This window comes from Prenolepis imparis, unplaced genomic scaffold, assembly GCF_030444845.1.
Source record: "Prenolepis imparis isolate NDT839.2.m4 unplaced genomic scaffold, iyPreImpa1.0 SCAF_12, whole genome shotgun sequence".
Lineage (NCBI taxonomy): Eukaryota > Metazoa > Arthropoda > Insecta > Hymenoptera > Formicidae > Prenolepis > Prenolepis imparis.
The window spans coordinates 8,880,368-8,902,717 of NW_028141170.1; the positions used below are offsets into that span (position 1 = coordinate 8,880,368).

The 22,350-nt window shown below is 33.2% G+C and overlaps 1 protein-coding gene across 1 annotated transcript in view; it reads right to left on the reverse strand.

Moving 5' to 3' along the window:
- The window catches only part of LOC145944240 (uncharacterized), a 56,459-nt gene that overhangs the window by 17,609 nt on the left and 16,500 nt on the right, over nt 1-22,350 (reverse strand). Inside the window, exons 2-3 of the mRNA XM_083052478.1 lie at nt 20,702-21,013; nt 20,472-20,518 (exon numbers count right to left, since the gene is read on the reverse strand). Coding sequence (XP_082908604.1) covers nt 20,703-21,013 — 311 coding nt within the window. The 3' untranslated portion in view covers nt 20,472-20,518; nt 20,702. The remainder of the gene's footprint in view (nt 1-20,471; nt 20,519-20,701; nt 21,014-22,350) is intronic.

Sequence of the window (22,350 nt, forward strand, 5' to 3'; positions counted from 1 at the left end):
TTATTTGTTTTTAAATAAAGAATGCTGTACACTTTCAATCGCGTTAATAAGTTCCTTACGATGCATAATAACTTCATGAAAATGATTCTGTTCTATTTTCCTTTCACTTTTTCGACGATATCTTTGAATGAAATTTTGCGAGCATAATCGAAGCTATGAGGATAGCGGCAAAATAAATGCGCACCATTTATGTGCGTACTTCTACTAAGAAATAATTTGAAATCGTAACGATGCTATTACAGTCCTCGTTCCTCGCATCCCCGTCGGATATAACGCTGACTATTACCACTCCGACCATTTATGACCATTACTCATGGATATAAGTTGTTTTGTTTCTTTGCAGCCACTTTTCTTCGCTCGTTTATGAATGTTTCACCGAGTTTTCCCGCGTAGGGTATTCAGTAATAGGCACGTATGGCACAGATAATAATATAATTTACGTGAAAAACTGAGCTAAATATGTCTTCATAAAAATAAACTATAGAATAATCTTATGAATAAGTTAAAAAAGGAGGAGTTTTAACAAATAACGCGTCAGAGATGCAAGATAAAATTTTATTTTAGAATTTAGATAGATTTTTCTTTAATAGAAAATATCCGTTTAAAGCATAAAACCTATATAAAGACTAAACATTTAAAAAACAATGAAAAATATTAATCAATTAAATAAAATATATTAATCAAATAAATTGAAATAAAAAAAAACATTATTTTAATTTTAATATTTTCAGAGTATTCTTTTTCTGCATCAACCTCGCCTATTACTTGAAAACGGAGGATCAAACGTATAGGAAATTATAATTAAAAGCTCATAAATCTAAACGGCCAATAAGTATGCGTTTTTCATCTTATCGATTGATCGCGAAATTCTTGCGATATAATAAAATTCGAGCGTGTAAAATCATGTCAGAATTTAAACAACGATTTATTATACGGCGAAAAATTGATACGCGAGAAAAGTCATAGCGTTTATATTGCGGGATAATACATCTTTCAACGTATGTACGATCTGTCGGTGCTCGAATTTACGAAAAGAATGCTAATGCCTCCCGCGGCGCTCTTATGGTGATCATTTCGTAATACGAAACGTGGTACATATACGAGTATTTCGGCGGGCAGGTGCGAGCACAGACGTATCTAAAATATTTGTCACCTAGCACAAATCCATTCCATTCGATCCATTTTCCATAACTTAAAAATTTATACGAAAAATATTTTATATATATATATGTGCAAAGATATATATCCAACAACTATATGTTTTAGCGAATATTTTGGTTTGTTTGAAAACTCGTATTAAAATTAAAAATTAAAAATTAAAATAATTAAAATAAAAAATAAAATATTTGAATATATCTAAAAAAAGCTATATTATGTATGTAAATAAGTGAATTTTCGAAAACATTTTAATTTTTGTGCTGTCAAAAGAAACGAATTTTTCTAGGATAGGAAATGCACAACAGAGAAGAGAAACACATATACATCTATATATACATATAATATTTGCAAATCGATTCTTTTTCTTAATTTGGCGAACTTTATATTTCTAGTTTTAAAACTTTTTAGCGATTAAAATTCTTTCCAGTTTATCCGATATTAATTCTTTCCACCATCGCTAAATAAAACTTAAAATAGGATGCGAGAGAAAATATGTTTGCAAGAGTTTCGTTTTATAGTTTGGCAAATTTTCTATTTGGTTTGGTAAACTTGTAATGACATTTTTCGACCGAAATGGACTGTCTTCCCCGCCATCCGTTCGATACGCCACTGCGAAGCAGTTTTCCCAGGCAGGTATAAGTTCGCTTTAGCAGGCCGTGCACGTGTGCGGCCGTGTGCACTTCTAGTGACACGCCAGCCACGTACAACGGACCGTCGTGATGGTGCCGCGCGACGTTGCAGGCTAAACGAATAACTTATGCGTTCTGAATAGTAGACCGGCGCCGTCTGGCCCGACGCCCGGCGACGCTACTTTCACGAAACGTGCGCCTATATATAGGCTGCTTCGGAGAAAAAAAAAGTTCCAGTGTTTTTCAAATGCATACAAAAATTTATATTTAAAGTGCAATTTAGAGAATAGCCCGAATTTTTACTACAGAAATATTCCAATTATTTTGTCCAACGGCTGGACGTTTCTTTTTTTTCTAAAACGCCGATGTGAAAACTGAAGCTGGAAAATGAAAATTGAATCGTAAAGATTGATCAATCGTGCTTAAGATGTTCGAAGAAGTTACGTGGAAAATGTCGACAATGCAAACGCGGATTTCGCACGGTAATATTGGCAAGGGTAAATCAAGCTACTTTGAGAGCGATAAATTCCTAGCAACAAGCAAATACGAACCCGTCTGAACAAAGTTGCCCGTTACTACTTCATCCGATATTATTCGCTGCGGAGGCTACAAAGCCGCCGCCGAAGCCGCCGTTACGCTGATGATAACGACAACGCGAAACTGGAGAAACCGCAATTAGCGAATTAACGGGGCGCAATTATCACGGTTTGTCGAGGATTCCATTAATTCCTGTGCAGAGCCCGCGGCGCTAGAATTTAATGCGCATTAATGGTAATTGAACGTGACTAGACTCTAAATATTTTTGTTAAATGTGAATTGCACCGTTTTAATTGCATGACATGTTTACACCTTTATGCTGCGTTTATGAATTAAAAAAAAGTGTAACTCTTTTTAAATAAATATATTACAATAAATGCAAAAATGTATTATCTAACATTAATAAGAAACAAAGAAGTAAAACAACATCTCTAGTGAATTTTGTTACTATTCTCAAGAAATGTTAGCGTTTTCATTTTTAACTAAATTAATTGTTTACTTGTTATTTTTAACAAAATAACAAGCAAAAAATTGATAGCAATAATATCTCCTTATTTTTGGCAAAATAAATGTATTTATAATATATAATACGCGACTTATAGATGAAAAACTGAATAAATCACTGATGTATTATGTTTTATATCCAACATAAATTATTTACACAACGATAATTCAAACCAAGACCGGAGATCGGGCAGCGGAATAGCATTCGTGCCGTTAAGGCCACTTATCCATTCTAATGAGTGGTTAATCGAATCGGCTAATCCAATAGATAGTAGCCCAGGTGGCGACCGAAGCTGCATATCCGCTGGTCCGTGCTATCGCGAGTATTAGCCGGTCCGTTCTCATCTGATGTCACATCGATCATGCGAACCCTTGGACCAGAGTGGTCTTCGTGTACCACCTAAACGCATACATTTGCAACCGTGGGTGATACGCGTTGCCTAGTATAATACATGTGACAGCTTCTTTGTTGGCCGCTATTGTCAAACCGATTCGACTACGATTGAATCGGTAACATTGGGCCCCCTGTCGCAATTTCGTAGATGAGCAATGTTTATTACCGTAACTCTGCCCTTTCGCCGATTCCAAAATGGACTCGCTGAACGGTATAAATGTCCGTCAAACCGCTCAGCGGATGCGACGATAAATTGGATGAATTGGTCAATTTATCATCAGTCACTTAGTCCTACCCGCCCCCCGACATATTTCTCATCGCGATCATTTATCCCGTTCTCGCAGTAAGAACTCCATTGAATGTGCGATTTATAATTTCATCTTTTACCGATTAGAGATTTTAACCGAAGTTTGAGTACACAAGAATCAAATCTCGTTTTATTCGTTGTGACTATTTTGTATTCTTATTTGTTATTTTGTTAAAATTGAGGACGCTCGCGAATTTACTTAAAACAAGGACAATTAGTAAAACTAAACTATAATACCTTCTTGCTTGCTTTTCTAATATTGCAATATTATATTATTTACAGAGTTTAGAAATAATTGAGATTTACAATTTATAAATTTAATTATTTATATTCACGAGATTAATTCTATTATTTTATAATTTTTTACGAAACATTTTTTATGTATTTTGAAATATATGTAAAAAATAATTAATGTGTTTCTTCTAATTTTATGCGAAAAATGTACACTGACGTTCTTAAAATAAATATAGAAATAATATAGTAGACCAAATAAAAACTTGTTATGAATTTTACAATTGATGTCTGCTTTTGATTGAACAGCAAGCTATTTTTATTCTATACGCGAAAAACATTAAATATGTATGCCATGCATTATTTTGAAATGGTATAATAAATCCGATTATCCGTAAGCAGAGTGAGATAGATTCTCTTATCTAGCTTAGCATTGATATTTGAAGGATGGGATACTGCAAAGACGTTATCCCTCGCCATATAATCCGGATCAACTGCCAAATAATTTATGAAGACTGATTTTTACTATGCAAAGTTTATCGTCAAGTAGCGTTCATTTTGATGTTAAAGGCGGTTAATAAATTGAGAACTTAAAATAAATATAAAAATCAGCAATTTCATCGTGCTAATGATAATGTCGAAAAATAATACAAAAAATACCTCACAAAATTCTAAACATAAAGATTTGTGCTGTATCATGAAAATAATTGTATATAATTTTCATTTTCACACACACATTCATTGTAATATATTATATTTTCAGAGTGCGAAGAGAGTAAGAAATTATATATATAAGATAATTAAATTTTTGTATTAAATAAATAAGAGCAGAATATACTCTAAATAAGTTAATAAGAGATTGCACAACATCTAAATTAGGTTTCTTCTTACGACGACCTATGCCAGAAATAATTCGCTTGGCGCAAAATAAGCCTTCTCTCGACTGTATCCGGAAATCGAGCATATCAAATGCATTAAAGTTTAACGAGACAAGGAAGTCGATTCGATTTGGTTCATAACGATACGACGGCGACGGTGCGCTCATCGCACGAAGGTCAAGAAGCAAGTAATGAGGTTTGAACTTCCGACAAACGACTGCGTCTGACAAATGAGAGGCGAAGTAATGGGCTGACGCTCCCTGCATAAATAATCGGGCCGACCGATGTGGCGCCGTAACCACTTCCAGGAACAGTTCCACATCGCCGCCCGCCCGGTGGTTTATCGACCTACGATACCGTTGACCTATACCATTACGTTACCAGCGTAGGTGAATTTCAATTGTACGATACTATTTTGTTACACTATTCAACTGCAGTATTGTCCCTTTGGTAGACCGTAGATGCAAGATATTTAAGAGAAAATATATATATATGCGCAGTGTGAACAGAATGAAATGACACGTTTATAAACGTAAGGTTTTTGTTTTAAAGTAATAATTTATCCAAATTATTCGAAATTATTTTCAGAATAATTTTTTGTGGCTTTTTGATATCGCTGATGTATACGATTCAATATGGATATCTTAAAATGTTTGATAACATTTTTCATAGTATTCTTTGTATAAGGAAAAATTTTCTATGCTCTTCCTACAAATGTATATTATTCTTTGACTAAAACATGTTTATTGTATCATAAACATTGATAAAGAATATTATTTAATCAATGCTTTTTATTCAGAGTTTCATAATTCTTTTAAATTACCATATTTTTTTAAAGTTTTGTTAAAACATTTTCATGTAAATAACAAATTATTTTCTCTCTGGATATATGCACTAAAGCCTCGTTAAGAGCAATTTCAGGAAGATCAAAACTGGTGCTTCGCAAGCGAGTTTAAGTTGATCCGTTTTTGTTAAAGTTTTCTTTTCAATTGAGTTATGTCAAGTTTACACTAACGAATATATGAATTAATGTCAAACCAACCAGAGAATTTAACAGTAAAAATTTGATAAAATTAATTATAAAATCATAAAAATGATTATTATAACATAATGATTATTATAATAATAATTTCGTAATGATGAAATCCGTAATGCTATCCGCTTGTGTTACCAATTTGTACAGATATTCAGAAGCTTCATATTATTTTAATATACATATAATATAATTACTTATATTAGGATATATTTTTATGTTTATATATATACATAACATTACTTTTATATAGAAAAATTTATATCTTCGTAAAGACAATTTTATTACATCTAACAAATATTTTTGTTATAAGATTTATCCTTTTATTATTATACACAAAACTCTACCTTTGAAGAGACCAATAAATTTATTCGTGCGAGGCTATAAAAAACTGTACAGAAAATGTTGCGAGAACAAAACTCTACGAGAGGTACAGATTTATTCACAGTATAACACGCGCGCGCGTATAAATGGAGAATAAAAGGCTGATAAAGAAGCGCATAGAGCAGGAAAAAACCGCGCGTCGAAATAATCCCATAAATAACGCAATAAATCACCAAAAGTTGTTAGCGACGTATATATACAGAACTCAAAGTTTCTCCCGCGGTATTTAAGTGTCGCGACTTCGTTAGAATCCCCCGTCGTCTCATTAATCAGGCACGTGGCCGCGTCAAAGTGAATGACATCCCAGATCTCCGCTGTCTTTCCGAGTTTTCTCCCGCGATATATCGTCTTTCTCTGCGACAAGTAACTTATATACATGCTTTTGCCTCGGAAAGTTTCACGAGTTGCATAGCGTGACTATTGAATTTTTAGATCCCGTTCGAGCCCTGCACGTTTCGCATTTCCCTCCAGAATCAAAATAATTACTTTTCGGTCCGTCTAGAAAAATGTATCGGAAATATTACGGAAGTTAAATGGATTTTGAAAGAAGTTTTCACTCGCACAAAATGCCAATCGAAGACTGTCGTGTTGCGTGTCAAGCCGTGTTTTGATTGATGAAATCAAGATATCTATTTTAAATAGTTATCAATATAAATATATTCTAATTGAAAGATAATTATTTAAGATTTCAAAATTTCAATATATATATATTTTTTCATTAATATCTAAGTTACTTTAAAAGAGAAAAGACTTGTATTAATAAATGAAAACGTGACAAAAGAATACGACAGAAAATTGCGAAAATGTAATATATTCTCGCAGATATTAATTAATTAAAAATCAGTTTGAAACTATGTCGCCTCGTATCTCCCCAGAGAGAACGGTATATCACAGATTGGGTCGGCATGATTAAGCTTCTTTATGTAAGGAGTGTCTTTCGGGAAGGGAAAGCGAACTTTCGCAAAGAGCAAGGGGTCAACTGGGTCGGTCAGATAAGGTGCGGCAAAGCTTCTTAAAAAATGAAATATTATCCTTTGTACATTATCATATAAAACACTCGGCTGGGATTTCTGTCACGCCGTACGACGGCGTGAAAAGTAGACGTGATCGCGCGGTTAGTACAAGCAGACTTGGGCGAAGGAATTTCGCTCTCTCTACATCCTAGCCCACAAATCTATCTATCTAAGACAGGAATCTGCACGTCCAGTCTCGGAAGACGCTTTTTGAATACAATGTCGCGAGGCGGGTCACATTTTAAAATATGACCTATCTGCGAAATTGCTAGTCAAATACGAAACGAGCGCGGATAAAAAATGGGAGCCAAATAAATTTGCTCTATTTGAATATATAAATAAAGAATAAAGTATAAAATCTAAAAGTATATACATATCTTTGAAATTAAAATCCTAAATAATTTATTTCTAGAAATCTAATTTTTATTTATTTCTATTTCGGAAGTATTCTTTATTTATTTCTACAAAAAAATCTAATTAATCTAATTATAAGCTGTTCAATACTAAATTTATTCTCAATAGATATTGGAGAACACACTAGATATTAATTACATAAAATATAAAGTACATTGCTATACATAATATTAACTTGTAAAATATGAAAAATAAATTGTGTTGTAAAATGTTATAAAATAGTGTAATTAAAGTGTAATTATTCGTTTATAAAAATGTTTTGATATTCATAACTTTTATGAAAATAAGATTATAAAGAGATTCCACAATATCAAAGTACGTGAAAAAATGCGATATTTGCTGAGAGTTAATGCGCGGTTGTTTTTCACATAGAATATCTATAACATATTATCGGTGAAGTTTAAAAGTTGCTGTTCAATATATGACGAGCTCAGAAATGATCACACAATACAGTGAAATATGACGATTTCTTCTACTTATGTAACAAAAGAAAAAATGGAAGTCGTCAGCGTGAAATCAAAGGAAAGCGATCAGCAAGAAAAAAACTCGGGGAGTGAATCAGAAGCCTCTTAAGAAAGCTCGACTTTTCGATGGCATTTTTTTTTTTAATAAGAAAACGTCGCGCATTATGATGACGCGGTTGGAAGACGCGTTTGTAATGAGTTCTGGCTGACGAGAAAGTCATCCCGTGAAGATCGCGACGATAAGAAAGCGCGAAAGTCGAAGAATGAAAACTTCACGAGTCGCTCGAAGGAGAGTAAAGGAAAAGCGATCGATTTCTTCGTGCGATAAAAGGAAATCGAGTGAGGAGACGCATATATAATGAATGTATTCGGGCAGAAGATGTTCCCCACTCGTCGGCGAAGGCTTTTTACGAGGGTGTCGCGAAGAGATGAAGGAATGGCGGGATGGTGGAGGGTGGTATTAAAGAAAGGTAGAGCAAAAGCGCGAGTAAGCCTCTTAGATAAAGAAAACTGATTTTCACTCGGGAATTGCGTAACGAAAAACGCATCGCATTTCCGGAGCCTCGAGCGCGAAGAATAAAGCGCCGCTTTAAAGTAAAAGGACAAAGAGATAAAAAATAAAAAAAATAAAAAGATTGTAAAACAGGGATTGTTGGAAGAAAGAAAAACATAGAGAAACTCAAAGAAATAAACACGTGATATACAAGAGGGAGAAAATGTAAAGCAATATTGATAAAGAAAAAAGAAGTAGAGACTCTCGATAGTAAACGAGGCAAAGGAACAGAATTTTAGCTTAAGAAAAAGAAAAGAAGGTACAGAGAAAGAAGGTAAAAATTAATGAAAAGTGAAGAAACGGAATTTTTGGATTACCTAGATGCAACGAGAAAGAAAAGGGAAAATCGTGAAAATTTGATGGAAAAAAACGGAAGCAAAAGTTGAGGAGCAAAAACGTGAATACAACGAAAAGGAAGGAAAATGTAAATGATAATGAAAAAATAAAAATTACTTTGCAAATAAGATACTATAATGCAAAATATGATGGCACGAATGATGAAATAATGTCGATGAAGAGGAAGTTGTTTTCTCACAGGAAGATAGACATTTCGCAGAATGAAAGCGAAAGCTCGAGAGAAAGCTCCGTGGAGACTCGTCGCTTCTTAGAAAGTACGGGTAGACACACAATCGTGTTATGCCGAGAAATGAAACTCGTTAGGTTACGTGACGTACAAAGAAACGGCCGTCAGATAAGAGAGAGAGTGCCGGGTCAAGTTTTCACTTCCGCCTTTTCTTCATTATCAGACGAGCGCGAAACGCACGGATGCGAAACGTCGTAACGGACGTTATCTCGAAGCGAGTATCTCGCGCGACGAGGTCAAACGACGCCCTTAGATAAGAAGAAACGGTAGTAAGACTCGCGGGTGAACAATCCGGAAGGAAGGAAGAAAGACGTTCTCGGTGGAAAGAACTAAATACGTACGAAACAGAGAAAGCAGTGTCGCATTTTAATAATAGAATTTTTTTTAAATAAAAAATTATTCTCGAATTTGTCAAAAAATTGGTTCCACAAATTTAAAGTATGTATATTAAAATATACATAAAATTTATAAAAAATTACTCTTAAAACATTTTCTTTAATCATATCGATCTAAGTAATGTCATTATATATATAATATTTATTTTATTCAGATTAGAATATTATTCAGAACATTGTATAGATTCAAAATAATAGATTGATCCTTAAATATATATTGTTATGCTTTCACACTTTGCGTTTTCAAAGTAATGGACATATTTTCTTAGGTATATTTTATCCGTATGTATCTAATGATTGATTTAAGATTGTTCAACTTGACAATTTTGCATTTCCTTAAATTGGTATCTGAATGCGAAATGAATTAAAAAGAACATGTATGAATATTAAATATATACATATATCTAGATATTAAATTTATATAATATAGAAAATAATTAAATGCAACTTTGAAAACGTACGTCATAATATATGCATATATATCTATGTAACGTATATGCATGAAATAAATTATGTTTTATGTTAAACCCTGTAGTGATCCGTCATGTCGAGTCTACACGCGAAGCTTAAAATAGTAAGCATATATGCAGCATAATTAAAACATTACGGAAGGGAATTACTCTATTTGTCGATGATATATCGTCCAGAATTATATAACTTTGAATTACCGGATCATATCATGAGCACACTTTATAAATGTCCTATAATTGTATTGTTTTTTAATGTCGAATATATTACCTGTTAGAAGTTAGCCCCCCACTTTTAGAATTAATTTCACGGTTGTGCTGAATTGTGCTAGGTTTGTGCTATATTGTGCTCGAATATTATAACCATAATATGAAAAATACGAAAGAAAATGGAAAAAAAAGAATTTTTAGGTCAGCCCCCCACTTTTCGTTTTTTTCAATTTTTGCGATTGTGCTGAATTGTGCTAAGTTGTGCTAACATTGTGCTAAAATATTATTTTAAAAAAATAATAACAAAAAAAGTTATGATAATTATATTCAATATTATCCAAAATGATTTTTTTATCATAACTTTTTTTGTTATTATTTTTTTAAAATAATATTTTAGCACAATGTTAGCACAACTTAGCACAATTCAGCACAATCGCAAAAATTGAAAAAAACGAAAAGTGGGGGGCTGACCTAAAAATTCTTTTTTTTCCATTTTCTTTCGTATTTTTCATATTATGGTTATAATATTCGAGCACAATATAGCACAAACCTAGCACAATTCAGCACAACCGTGAAAATATGTTAATTCTAAAAATGGGGGGCTAACTTCTAACAGGTGAATATATTTGGTAGAAATTGAATGGCAATTTAATTTTTTTATTTTTTAAATTGTTTATTTATTTTTAATCTGTGCAATTTATCGCATGAGAGAGATTATTGAAATAAGCCGGAAAATAATCTGCATCGTATTAAAGAGCTTTTAAGTTTGATGCGATATTAAGCTAAGATTTACTTTCAAACTTTATGTTATCAAAATGTATTCATATTAATCTAGCTTCATATTAATTACTTTACTTTAATTTCATGAGAACGTGGTTAGCACTGAATAAAAAAGTTGCGGTCGAGCGTGAATCTCATTTAATCTTTGTCGAGATAGACTTCATACTTTTTGAGAAAAAGATTTCGTTAAAAATCAACGCACTACTCGCGAAACATTCTATATGTAATATAAAATCAGGATGAAAGGAAGTTGGCGCTTCCGCCAGACAGGAAGGAAAAGTGGAGCTGGAGCTGGAGCCGGAACAGCTCGAAAGTTCTTCCTTTCTGATCTTTGGTCAATGGTGGTTGTAAAAAGGTGCTGTAAGCGAGGGTAAAGGGTGACGTTTGCGATGGTCTACGGTTGCTGGAAGCTCCGATAATCCGAGCTTTTTTCCTATCTCTCTCTCTCTCTTTTGCGTTCTCTTTTGAACACGGTCGTGTATACAGACAAGCAGTACTTATAGACGTGGTGAAAAGCACACGGACAAGTTTCTGGCAGGTTGGCTAAGGCGATGGTTCTCAATACAGATTTTATAGACCCTTCAAATATGCCACGCCATATATTTCTCTAAGGAATAATATATATCTAATATAAAATTAAACAAGAACAAATTTCTAAGCGTCTGTGGACAAATTTCTTTTTCTCCTATATATCAGACAAGAAAGAAGAAAGCACACAAATCTGATTGATGGCTTTCAATGCGGATATCAATGTGGATCTTGTAAAAAATAGGAGATTATATTATAGTAAATTTGTATTAGAATGTATATATCTAAAGTTTTTTTTTCGAATTAATAGTGATTATGAGTAACGTGTAGAAATTATAGGAATAAGTAAAGACCCCCCAGAGAAGAAAATCACGCGTGTAAAAAAGTTGAGGAACACTGACTTAAGGCCACGAACACACCAGAGGTGCGGCTTTCTGTCTCTGCGTAATTCCCGGTGTCAAATCTAGTAACGAGCGTCGAGGGTGTAGACAGGCTTAATCCGCGCGGCTTACGCCGATAAAAATGGTGCTGCTGTTGAACGTCGTTTCGTTTTTATGTCTTTGCGGTTGACTGCAACTAGTAAATAGTGTACTTGGGAGAAATTTCTTTAGTAATCCAACAATCGGAATTTTTTACTTTTTATTCACACGAATTCGCGCATATATAAAATTAAAATAATTATAAATATTCCAAGATTTCGTATCTATTGAATAAATATAAAGTTTATATTAAGAGATTATAATAATCGAAAGATTATAAAAAAATTGATACGTTAATTGTAATTAAAATTATAGTTTTTAAATAGGAATAAATTTTATTTCGCCTCTTTGCTCTTATTTTGAATTTTCAAATTAATTTAGTATGTAAGTATGGCAGTGTTAAAGTAATATAATATTGAAATAATTATATATACAAAATTAGTTTTGTTAATTTTATTTATCCAATATTTAAATATTAAAATAAATAATAAAATAAATATTTTTTATGAGAGACTTATATATGGGACAATTATTTAAAATAAATCTAAGTCAATAAATTTCTTTTATTTTAACATTTCTTAACCTCATTATGTCAAAGTGTGTCACGCCTGCCTTATCTTCCATTTCAAATCATTTTAAGTAAGAAAATGTAGAAATTTATTCATAATTACATTCTTGTAATACTATTAAATCGCGAATCTTCAAGAATTAATAAGATTTACTGATTTTCTGCGGTTTTCCAATTTGCAAGGCTTTAAAGCTTGTAATCGCGAAGCAAATGAGTAGGAAATAAGAGACGCGTGTTTCCTTTAGCGGTGGCGCGCAAGCGGATGTACGTAATGAATTCCGAACGAAAGAAACTTAAGCCCGAAATTAACCCGAAGAATTTAATTACCACCCAGTGAAATTAAACTTTGCCTTTTGATGCATATTCATGATGAAACTGCCGCGGGCTTTCTTCGTCGTTTCTGAAAAAAAAGAAAAAAGAAAAAAAAAGAAAAGATGAAAGTAGTCAGGCTCTTCGTCCAGTCTCGTAACGAGGTGCATTGTATCGTGATATAAAAGGAATACCGATTAAGGAATACGATAACAGCCTTAAGCCGATTTCGCGGTCTCTGAAGTACAATACAACGTACCTTGAAAAATGGCACTTTAGAGGAGAAATTAGTTAATTCTACATGCTAGATAAAAAACACGATTTGATTAAAAATAAACGCCTCTTTAAAACATATATGGAGATAATTGATCAGATCGACACGCGCCTTCGCTTTGTAACATTTAGTCTTACGATCCTCTCGGATCCAAGACTATCTGTTCACCCTCTTAAACGTACCTCTCGCACAAACCCTCCCATTTCGCGTTCGTCTTTTTATTCATGAAATTCGCTCTGGAGAGATTTCGCGAGCCCGCACGAGGAAAAAAAACGGCGGCGCATTATCGAGGTTTAAAAGCGTCGTTCGTCAAGTCGCACTAAGCGGATTTTGTGCCTCGCACGAAGGAGTAAAAAAAAAAAAAGTTACGTTCTCAGCTGCGATTACAGGAGCATTTGTGTGACGATATTTATTCCCAATCTTTTTAACGGCTCTATGGTATAATTTTGGGATAGTATATTGCCAGAATAATCAAATCGCTCTTTTCAAATATTGTAATTTGATGGAACACAACTTTTAGTGAAGGATTTAAAAATAACTTAGGAATAAATACTGTTTAACAAGAAATTATACAGTTTAAGATACACAAATTGTGATCTTAAATAAATGCTAGTAGTTTTAAGTAAAACCTTGAATTTATTTCGCAAGTTTGAAACAATAGATATTTTTAATTGATACATATATTTGTTTTTCTAAAATTAATATTTTTCAAATCTGCGAAATAAAAAAGAACAATAATGTGTCCTGAACTTATTTAAAAGGTCAATCAGATGTGACAAATATGATTTGCGAAAGATCTTTCCCGAAAATGACTCCGAAGTGATGCTGACTCGTAAAAGTCGAGGGGTCGTAGAATCGAATTTTATCCTGGATAATTTAAATAAAAATTCGGTGCAATTTATTCAAGAAGTCGATTCGTCACCCTCGGTTCTTATCTCGTTCTTATTCGTGAGATAAGTTAAATTTTTTACCTCATTGCATTGCGTCGGCATCGCTTCTAACTTATATTTTTTTCCATTCATTTCGTTGAACAAATGTGCAAAGTTTTCTAACAAATGTGATTTAGATTCTCCTAAAAATTTATAAAAATATGAGATATATATTTATAAAATTGTATTTTATACAATTTTAAAAAGAAGTAATGTTTAAAAGCCAAATTTGTTTTCGTAAATTATTATAAATTATATAATTACAATAAAGGAATATAATTTACGTGATATGTATAATGTAAATCCATTCTCTTGTAATTATGCAATTAATAATAATTTACGAAAAAATTGGCTTTTAAGAATTACTCCTTTTTAAAACGTTAATAATTTTTTTTTCGTTTAGAAAAAGGAGAGAGGCGTTCAAGTGACAATTTTTTGGCGTTAAACTATCAGTATCAAGATACGAGATTGCAACACGGTATACTCGAAACATAAGCACACTTAAGCTTGAGATTCAACGAGCAAAAACTCGAGCATGTTTTGGAACCACGAACGTTGAAGAGTCCAGTTGGCTCTTTCCGTGTTGCTTTTTGTTTTCATTTTTCTACTTTTTAGAAAATGCAACATTCCTATATGTAATAACCCATTTATCGATAAATAGATGCTTTCAAAATTTATATTCTATATTTATTATATAATTTACTTTTTAGATTTTTCGTAATTATCATAAAGTTATTAGCATAATAGATATAATGTTATATTATATAAATGCGCAATTTTATTATAATATTCGTGAATTGGAAAATTGAAAAAATATTATAATATTCGCGAATTGAAAAAGGGCAAACGACGACTTCAGCAAGAAAAACTTTTAAAGTTGAAGAATTCCGGATATAAAAATGAACCAAGTTCAGTAATTTATAAACCTCTTTTTACATATGATTTCATTGCCTAAAGTGGACCTTATAAATTATGCACTTGATCTACTTTTGTCTTGAATCCTCTTGGTTGAAAAAGTTCCTTCAACTACACTGCTCTCTTAAATTGAAGAGACATAGCACATTATTAATTCCAATAGTTTAAGCTAGAATTTCTCATTATATTTTTAAGATGTGATTATATAATTGATATATGATAATATACTGACATTTTTATTGACATTTTTCTCTTTTAAAGAATATATTTAAAGACAGGAAATTGTATTAAATCGTGAATCTCTTAAGTCAGATTTTTACTTTATCTCGAAGCAATATACTTTTAATATTACAATAATCGGCGAGCTGGAAAATAAGATACGTCTTTTTAATTTAAGAGAGTAATATACATCTAAGTGTTACTTTTATGGTTTCTATAACGCTTCGACACTGTTTGCCAATTTTCCTATCTACGTCACGTTTTTAAAGCCTCTCTTCGGCCGTTCGCTGATTACTATTGTCGAGAGGTTGTCGCGAGGAAACTTAGAGAACCGCCCTTATAATGTAAACGGATCGGGCGGATCCGCTTTTATCTTTCATGAGAATCGAATCGTTTCCGCATCGCGTGGCGGGCCTCACCGCGCACTCTCGCCTCGTCCTTCATCCATCTCTCTGGATCCAGTCCATGTATGAAGGTAATACCTTCCCTCCCATACCCTATCGCATTTTCATCCTTCCGCAGAATCTCGCAGCTTGTAACTCGGAAAAGAGAGCTAAAAATTCCACTGACGATGAAAAATATCCAGAATGATTTTATATGCATATATGTATATGTATATATACAAATGCGTACACATATACATATATACGTACACATCTATATCCTTTTCCGAGTCTGCAAAATTTTTATTACACATGCTATTTTACTGAGGAAAATTCTGTTGTTACATTCCACTTACAATGGAATTTTTAGCAAATAAAAAAAAAGTTTGACGGAATTCTTGAAATTGTGCATCAAAAGAGATTCCAAATTTATCAATAAATTGAATTATAGACATTGCACAAGTGTGATCTCTTCTTTTCGAATGATGGTGTGTGAGAATCGTGCGATAAAGAAAAAAAACTCGATTCAACTTTCGGGAAATTGTTACTCCCGTACCAGCGCGACTCTTCGCGCAAGATAAATGGCCAGATTGATACGAGATAATCAGGTTAATTGCGAGCGGCGCAACTCGGACTCGGTCTATTCCGACGATTAGGTAACGTAGGAACTACGAAATTAACTACCCTCATTATATGCGCCGTCGTAAGTTCCGCTTGACCCGCGCAAGATCGATGCTCGGCTCACGTGACGCGAAAGAGATTGGAATTGAACAAACGCGGAGACGAATGCGGAGGTTTCTCTTCCTTTTATTTCCGAAGAATCCTTCCAGCCGCCCTTTAACACAAAAAGGGTGCACTTGCCATTTTTGGAGCAGAGTCAACGGACAGCCTTACGATGAAAGAAAACTGGCGAAAGAACGCGCGTGAATGAACACGAACTGCGAACGCGACGAGTCGAGCACGAAGAGAGTCGAGTTTATTTTCCCGCGAATTTTTCCCGGAAGAGAAAACTCGTACGAAATGTAACGGACGTCGCCTTCAATCATCGCCTTTATAACTGGCTCTTCGACGATTTACGCGTCTGAAGCGTGAAATATCGCATCTTCATGAATCACGGCGAAATTCTCATTTAAGTCTATGTTGACTAAATAAAAATTCTGAGTTTCTCGTCAAAAATAAAAAAATCTCTTTTAATTAGTTTGCATAAAAACTTTAAAGTATCTACTGTAATTATTTTCTCCAATGAGTTTCATAAGTTTTGTAAATGTTTTATTACGTGGCGCGTCTCGAGGAGTTCGTTATAATTCTAAAAGCATAAGTAAGGTTAATATTTTTAATATAATTATGAGGGGATTTATTCCAGATATAATATAGAAAATGTCTAACGCAGATCTTCATATCGATCTTAGCTCACGCTAATTTGACTATTCCGTTAACTCGGTTCTCGATTAAATCATCGAGAAAGGAAACGTGATCCTATCAAAGATTTTCTTTTTGCCAGTAAGGCCGAGAAAGAGAGAGAGAGAGAAAAAGAGATTCGCTATAAAAGAGTTAGCATGGAACGGGCAATCGGCCAACGAAGTAGCGAATACCGGAAGTTCCATACCAGACGAAGAAATTCCCATTCAAATCGGTCGAGTAACTCTCTTCGTCACGACCCCTATTTAAATTTCACGCAGCAGGAACAGAAATCCGAGCTAAGAGCGCGGAATTCTTGCTCGACAAGACGCCGAAGAAATTTGAGGATGAAGAGACGAGAAGAAAAATGGATGGAAGAGCTAAAAGAGGAGAGGACAAAATGGGCAGCGTGCCAACCTAACACCAAAACCTCTCATCGATCGCCGCATCTACTCTCCCTTCCAGAAGCTATCGTTTGTCTCTCTCGTTCGTTTCCGCCACTTTACCTCATCGCTTTATCTCGCTCTAACTTTGCGTATTGCTAATCAGTGTCGGTCTTCTCTTCCTATGCCTTTTCTCTCTTGTTGCGTTATCATCGTCTCGCTCGAGCTTGCAATTCTAGTTCTCTAACAAAGAGAAGAGAAGATCAACACACTAGTGTGATCCTTTCTTCTCTTCGTTGCAGATCTACCATTTATCGTTTCGCTTCCCTTTCTTTTGCTATCCCTTAATGCCATCCCCTTCTTTTTTTTTACCTTTATCTTCCTCTTCTCGCACGCGTTCTACAACTGCATCTTTAGGCAACAGAACTAAAAGCAGGCAACGTGCCAACGCGCCAACACATACCGATGTAATTAACACCCCGGCCTGACTCTGATTACCCGCGTTCTTTTCGTCTCTATTCTGCAGAGCCTACTCTTTCGGCTCTTGGAAAATGGGGAAGAGTGCTGAGTAGGTCGGAGTTATTCTCTCCCTCTATCCTCCCTTTTCCCACCGTCGTTTTTCCTTCTATTTTACTTGCTCCTCGAAACGTAGTATTTTGCTGCATGGCGACTCACATGGCGAGAATTATGTCTCGCCGCGGAAAGTACTAATTTCTTTCTCGGTAACTAACGAACAAAGCGAAGGAAGGAAGAAGAGAGAAAGAGGGAGAGTAAGAGAGAGATGGGGAAGGAGAGAGAAGAGAATCATGCTGCATGTGCATTAGCCCCCCCTTTCTCTGCGTGAGTCATAATGTGCAACGCTCGCTATGACGTTGCAATTATGCAACCGCAACTCGGAGGCGTGTTTTAATTATACACGATGAAACAGTAATGTTATATCGCGAATTTTAACACGCCCGACTATGCGTGTGAGTTATTCTTTCTATCCCTTATTCGTATTCCGTTATTCATAAATTCGTGAACATTTATTAGTGAATTAAACATCTAGAAAGTAGTTGACAACATAAAAAAGAGACATCACGTCGAAACTTTTACAAAATAAATTTAAATTTCATATTGAAAACTTTTTCTTTTTTTGCCATATATTTGTAAGATAATGACACTATATTATTACTAAAGATTCGTTATTTGATTATTTATCTAAAAAAAAGTTCCTGTTATTTTATTCGATGTCAAATATTACGATGTTTATCATCTTTTCTATTAATATCTAGGATAGAGTATACAGTGTCAAACAACTCTCTCTAAAGATTTTTGATAAAATTTGCCAAAATTAAATTAGGTCGTTATAATATCATGTAATCCATTTTGTTACAGTTCGGTGAGCAGAAATTGCTTACGTTTTTTCAATTGTTCCCTATCCACTTGTGTGTTACACGCGATATTCGCGGCATGATAAATCAAGGCAAAGATTGTATCTCTGGTTGCCTCGCCGGTTGCCTCAAATAGAATTTTGAAGAATGCTTGAGCAATAAAAATCCAGCTTTCATAGAGAAGATACGTTGTTAGATAGAATAATCAACGTACTGATTTCGTTTACTGTGCACGTTTACTGCGGCTTCTGGATCCGCGAATTGTCGGAAAGAAAGCGGGATATATTTACAAACTCATATTTTAAGACAAGAAAATAAGGAGCAAAGCGACGAAATCATATTTGGTTCTTTCTAATGAAAGCTATAAAAGAACTATTGAGCTTTAAATAGCAATAAACTTTGTGCTATGTTAGCAATATTTTTATCGGTTAATAAAAAAAATATTGCTCGCAAATAGTCAACTGTATAATCTGAGACACTTTATATAATTGTAAAAAAAAAATGCAGAATTGCATCAATTTATTACAGTTGATAAATACGTAATATTCTTTAAAAATTAAGATATTTACAAAGTTGTCAATTAAATTTATCAATTAATTATCTTATTAATTAATTAAATAACTTATAAATTAAAGATTTAAATAAATTACAGAAAGTTAATATATCTACAAAAAAAATTCCTACAATTCAGAAGAATTTATTTAACGGGCAAGTAAAATTTCAAACTATCAAGGAAAAAACCAGATGCTCGATCGATCTGACTGGGCCATGTTTCGTTATTTGGATTTTTAGCAAGAGCGTGCGAGGAGCCTGATAGGGAAAGGATTGATGAGTAGCTCAGGCAAGTGCTCTTCCACTTGCCTTTCCTCTCTCATTCACTTTCTCTTTCTCTTTTGCTCAAACGCGGCACTCTAAACGCTAAACCAGTCGACCCTTGCACCGAGTATCTATGAATCATGGGCAAAGTCTGTCGGATAGCTCTTCGTTTCAACAAGCGTAGGATGGGGCAGTACACGGAAAAGGGAGATTGAATTTGTAGCTCCGAAATTAGAAAATAGATCTCAGGACCAGCTAAGAAAACCGCCCCTAATTCTCTGACATTTCGAAAATTTAAATCGATTAATTTGTATGTGTGTTCACGTAGAGTGTAAACTCTACTAAAATTAGAAATCAATCAATCAGTCATACAACATTAAATTATATTATATAAAAACAATTTCATAAGTATATTTGTTTCTCATTAAAAAAATATATGTGTGTTACTTATTTTAATAAAATAATTTTACTATATAAATAGCATAAATTATATTGCGTACAAATAGTTAATTTATAAAATTATTTCAAGCTTTATGGAAAGCCTTTTGTTTAAACGATATTTTCTAAAACGTAAGAATGCGCGTTCCTTCTTTTATCTATTTAAAAGCATTGCTAATTATTCCAATTAATACTTATCTGTAAACTTAATTTAAAACTGTATACGTCTCGATAATTAAATGTAATTGTCGCGCATTCAACGTGACTTAAATTATCGAGACAATAAAGTAAATAGTTTTAAAATGACGAAATACTGTGTGAATAGTATAATTATATAGTTATAAAAGAAAATATTGTACCAAATTTTTAAAAAAGTATATATAGCTCTTCACAATTAGTTTATATATTTTTGTTTTACGATTAAAACTATAACATTGAATTTTTATGCACCCAAACTATTAATTATTATATGACCATTACCGCTATAGAAATGCTATGTTATCAAATAAAAAATTTCTCACTCACCACTTTCTCACGTGCAATAGCGCAGTTGTAGTACACAGCACATTGATCTGAAAACAAAATATTCAAATTATGTATATACTCTATGTATATATATTATATATATATATATATATATATATATATATATATGTGTGTGTGTGTGTGTGTATACAGGGTGTTTTAAAAGGCTGGAAATGGTCGAATAGCTCATAAACAATGCAATTTATAAAAAATGTTTTTATTTTGCTTACCTCACAGTTGTCCCGTTGTCGCCCGATGCCTCCCCGGGCCTCCTCCTCCTCTCTTGGTCGAGTCATTGCTCCTGTAGCACTCGCGACACTCGCGAAAACACGAATAATTACGATCGCCCGACATTTTACACGGAACTCCCGACCCGCGAAACTTTACACGGCACTCCCGACGCGACGCGTGAGTCACACGCGTATTTCGCATACATTGCATAATGAGAAAAAAAACGATGCGAAAATTATAATCGCGCGAAGCAATTTCATTCGGCACTCGAGAATCTTGCAAACTCGCGCACAGCTTATCAGCAATGCTACCTGTAACAAATAAAATACATATATATATTAGAGCAATCTTATTATTTTTTGTATTATAACGTACATGATATGAATATGTAAGCTAAGTTTGTACTAAGGCATTTTTGTTGCTTTAATGACCAAAACTATTTGTTCAAACTAATACCAAGAGCTCTAGAACTATTGAAAATAAAGCCAGAACTCTTAATTGTTTATAAGTTTCCATGAAATCAAACGCCACAAATTTTTTCTTTATATAACATATTTACATCTAAAATATAGCGCTATTTAAAGAAAAATAAAATTACATATTATAAAGATTAAAATTTTTATAAGAAATACAATTTCATATATTTTTTCGTAATGTCACATACTTTTTTCGTAAAAAAATATAATTGTTTAAAAGAAAGTTGGAAGTATAAAAAATTATGTATGTACTTTAGGAAACTAATACGAGATCGTTTGAGCCCATTATTTGATTTGAGAATTAATATATCAAAGTTGTCGTCTCGACATGAAAGTGCTCTAGGCCATTTTGTTCCATGAAGAAGCACGTGTTCTCATTTGCGGAGTGGCGGCGCACACTAACAGAGAAATAGTTGAGAGCGTTAAGGGTGACGGCAATATACGATTGGAAGTGTCACTTTGTGCCAGTCGCTCGTTTAATTCGACAGGTGAGATAGCTCGTAAAAGGATGATGCTACGTAAAAAGGAAATGCCGCCACAATTGTATCCGAGATTTCATTGGTCGATTCGTTATAATTCAAATGTCATTTTAATTTCTTCAAATAAAAAACTAATGTATGAGAATTGTATAAAATGGATTAATTCTATTAATTCTAGTAAAATATTGTAACTTATCATTTAGAAAGCAAAATATATATATATAATGTTATTTTTGCATTTTTGAATAAATATTTTTAAATTTTATTTATTATAATATATTACGATTTTCTTTAATAATATATTAAGTTCAACGATTGTATAATAATTATGAAAGGCGATTAAACAATTAAATATATATTAAGTTTCTCGTGACTGTTAGAAATTTTTCTTATATAGCTCAACAAACTATACAGTGTAACTTTTCTAAATACTTTCCTCTCCTTGAAAACAATTTTAGAGAAACTTAAATATTTTCAGCTTTAATTTTATTTATAACCATTATTTTGAAACAAATTTATTATTTCTTTCTAAAGTAAATACTTAAATATTAAAGGTACTATATAGATTTTCTAGATCTATAAATTAGAATAAAGTATTTTTCATCAATAGATGTGCAAACACATTTATATTTGCTATAAGATACTTTTTAAAATGAATGATTTAATTTTCGTGTTCATTGAGCTAAGGACTCA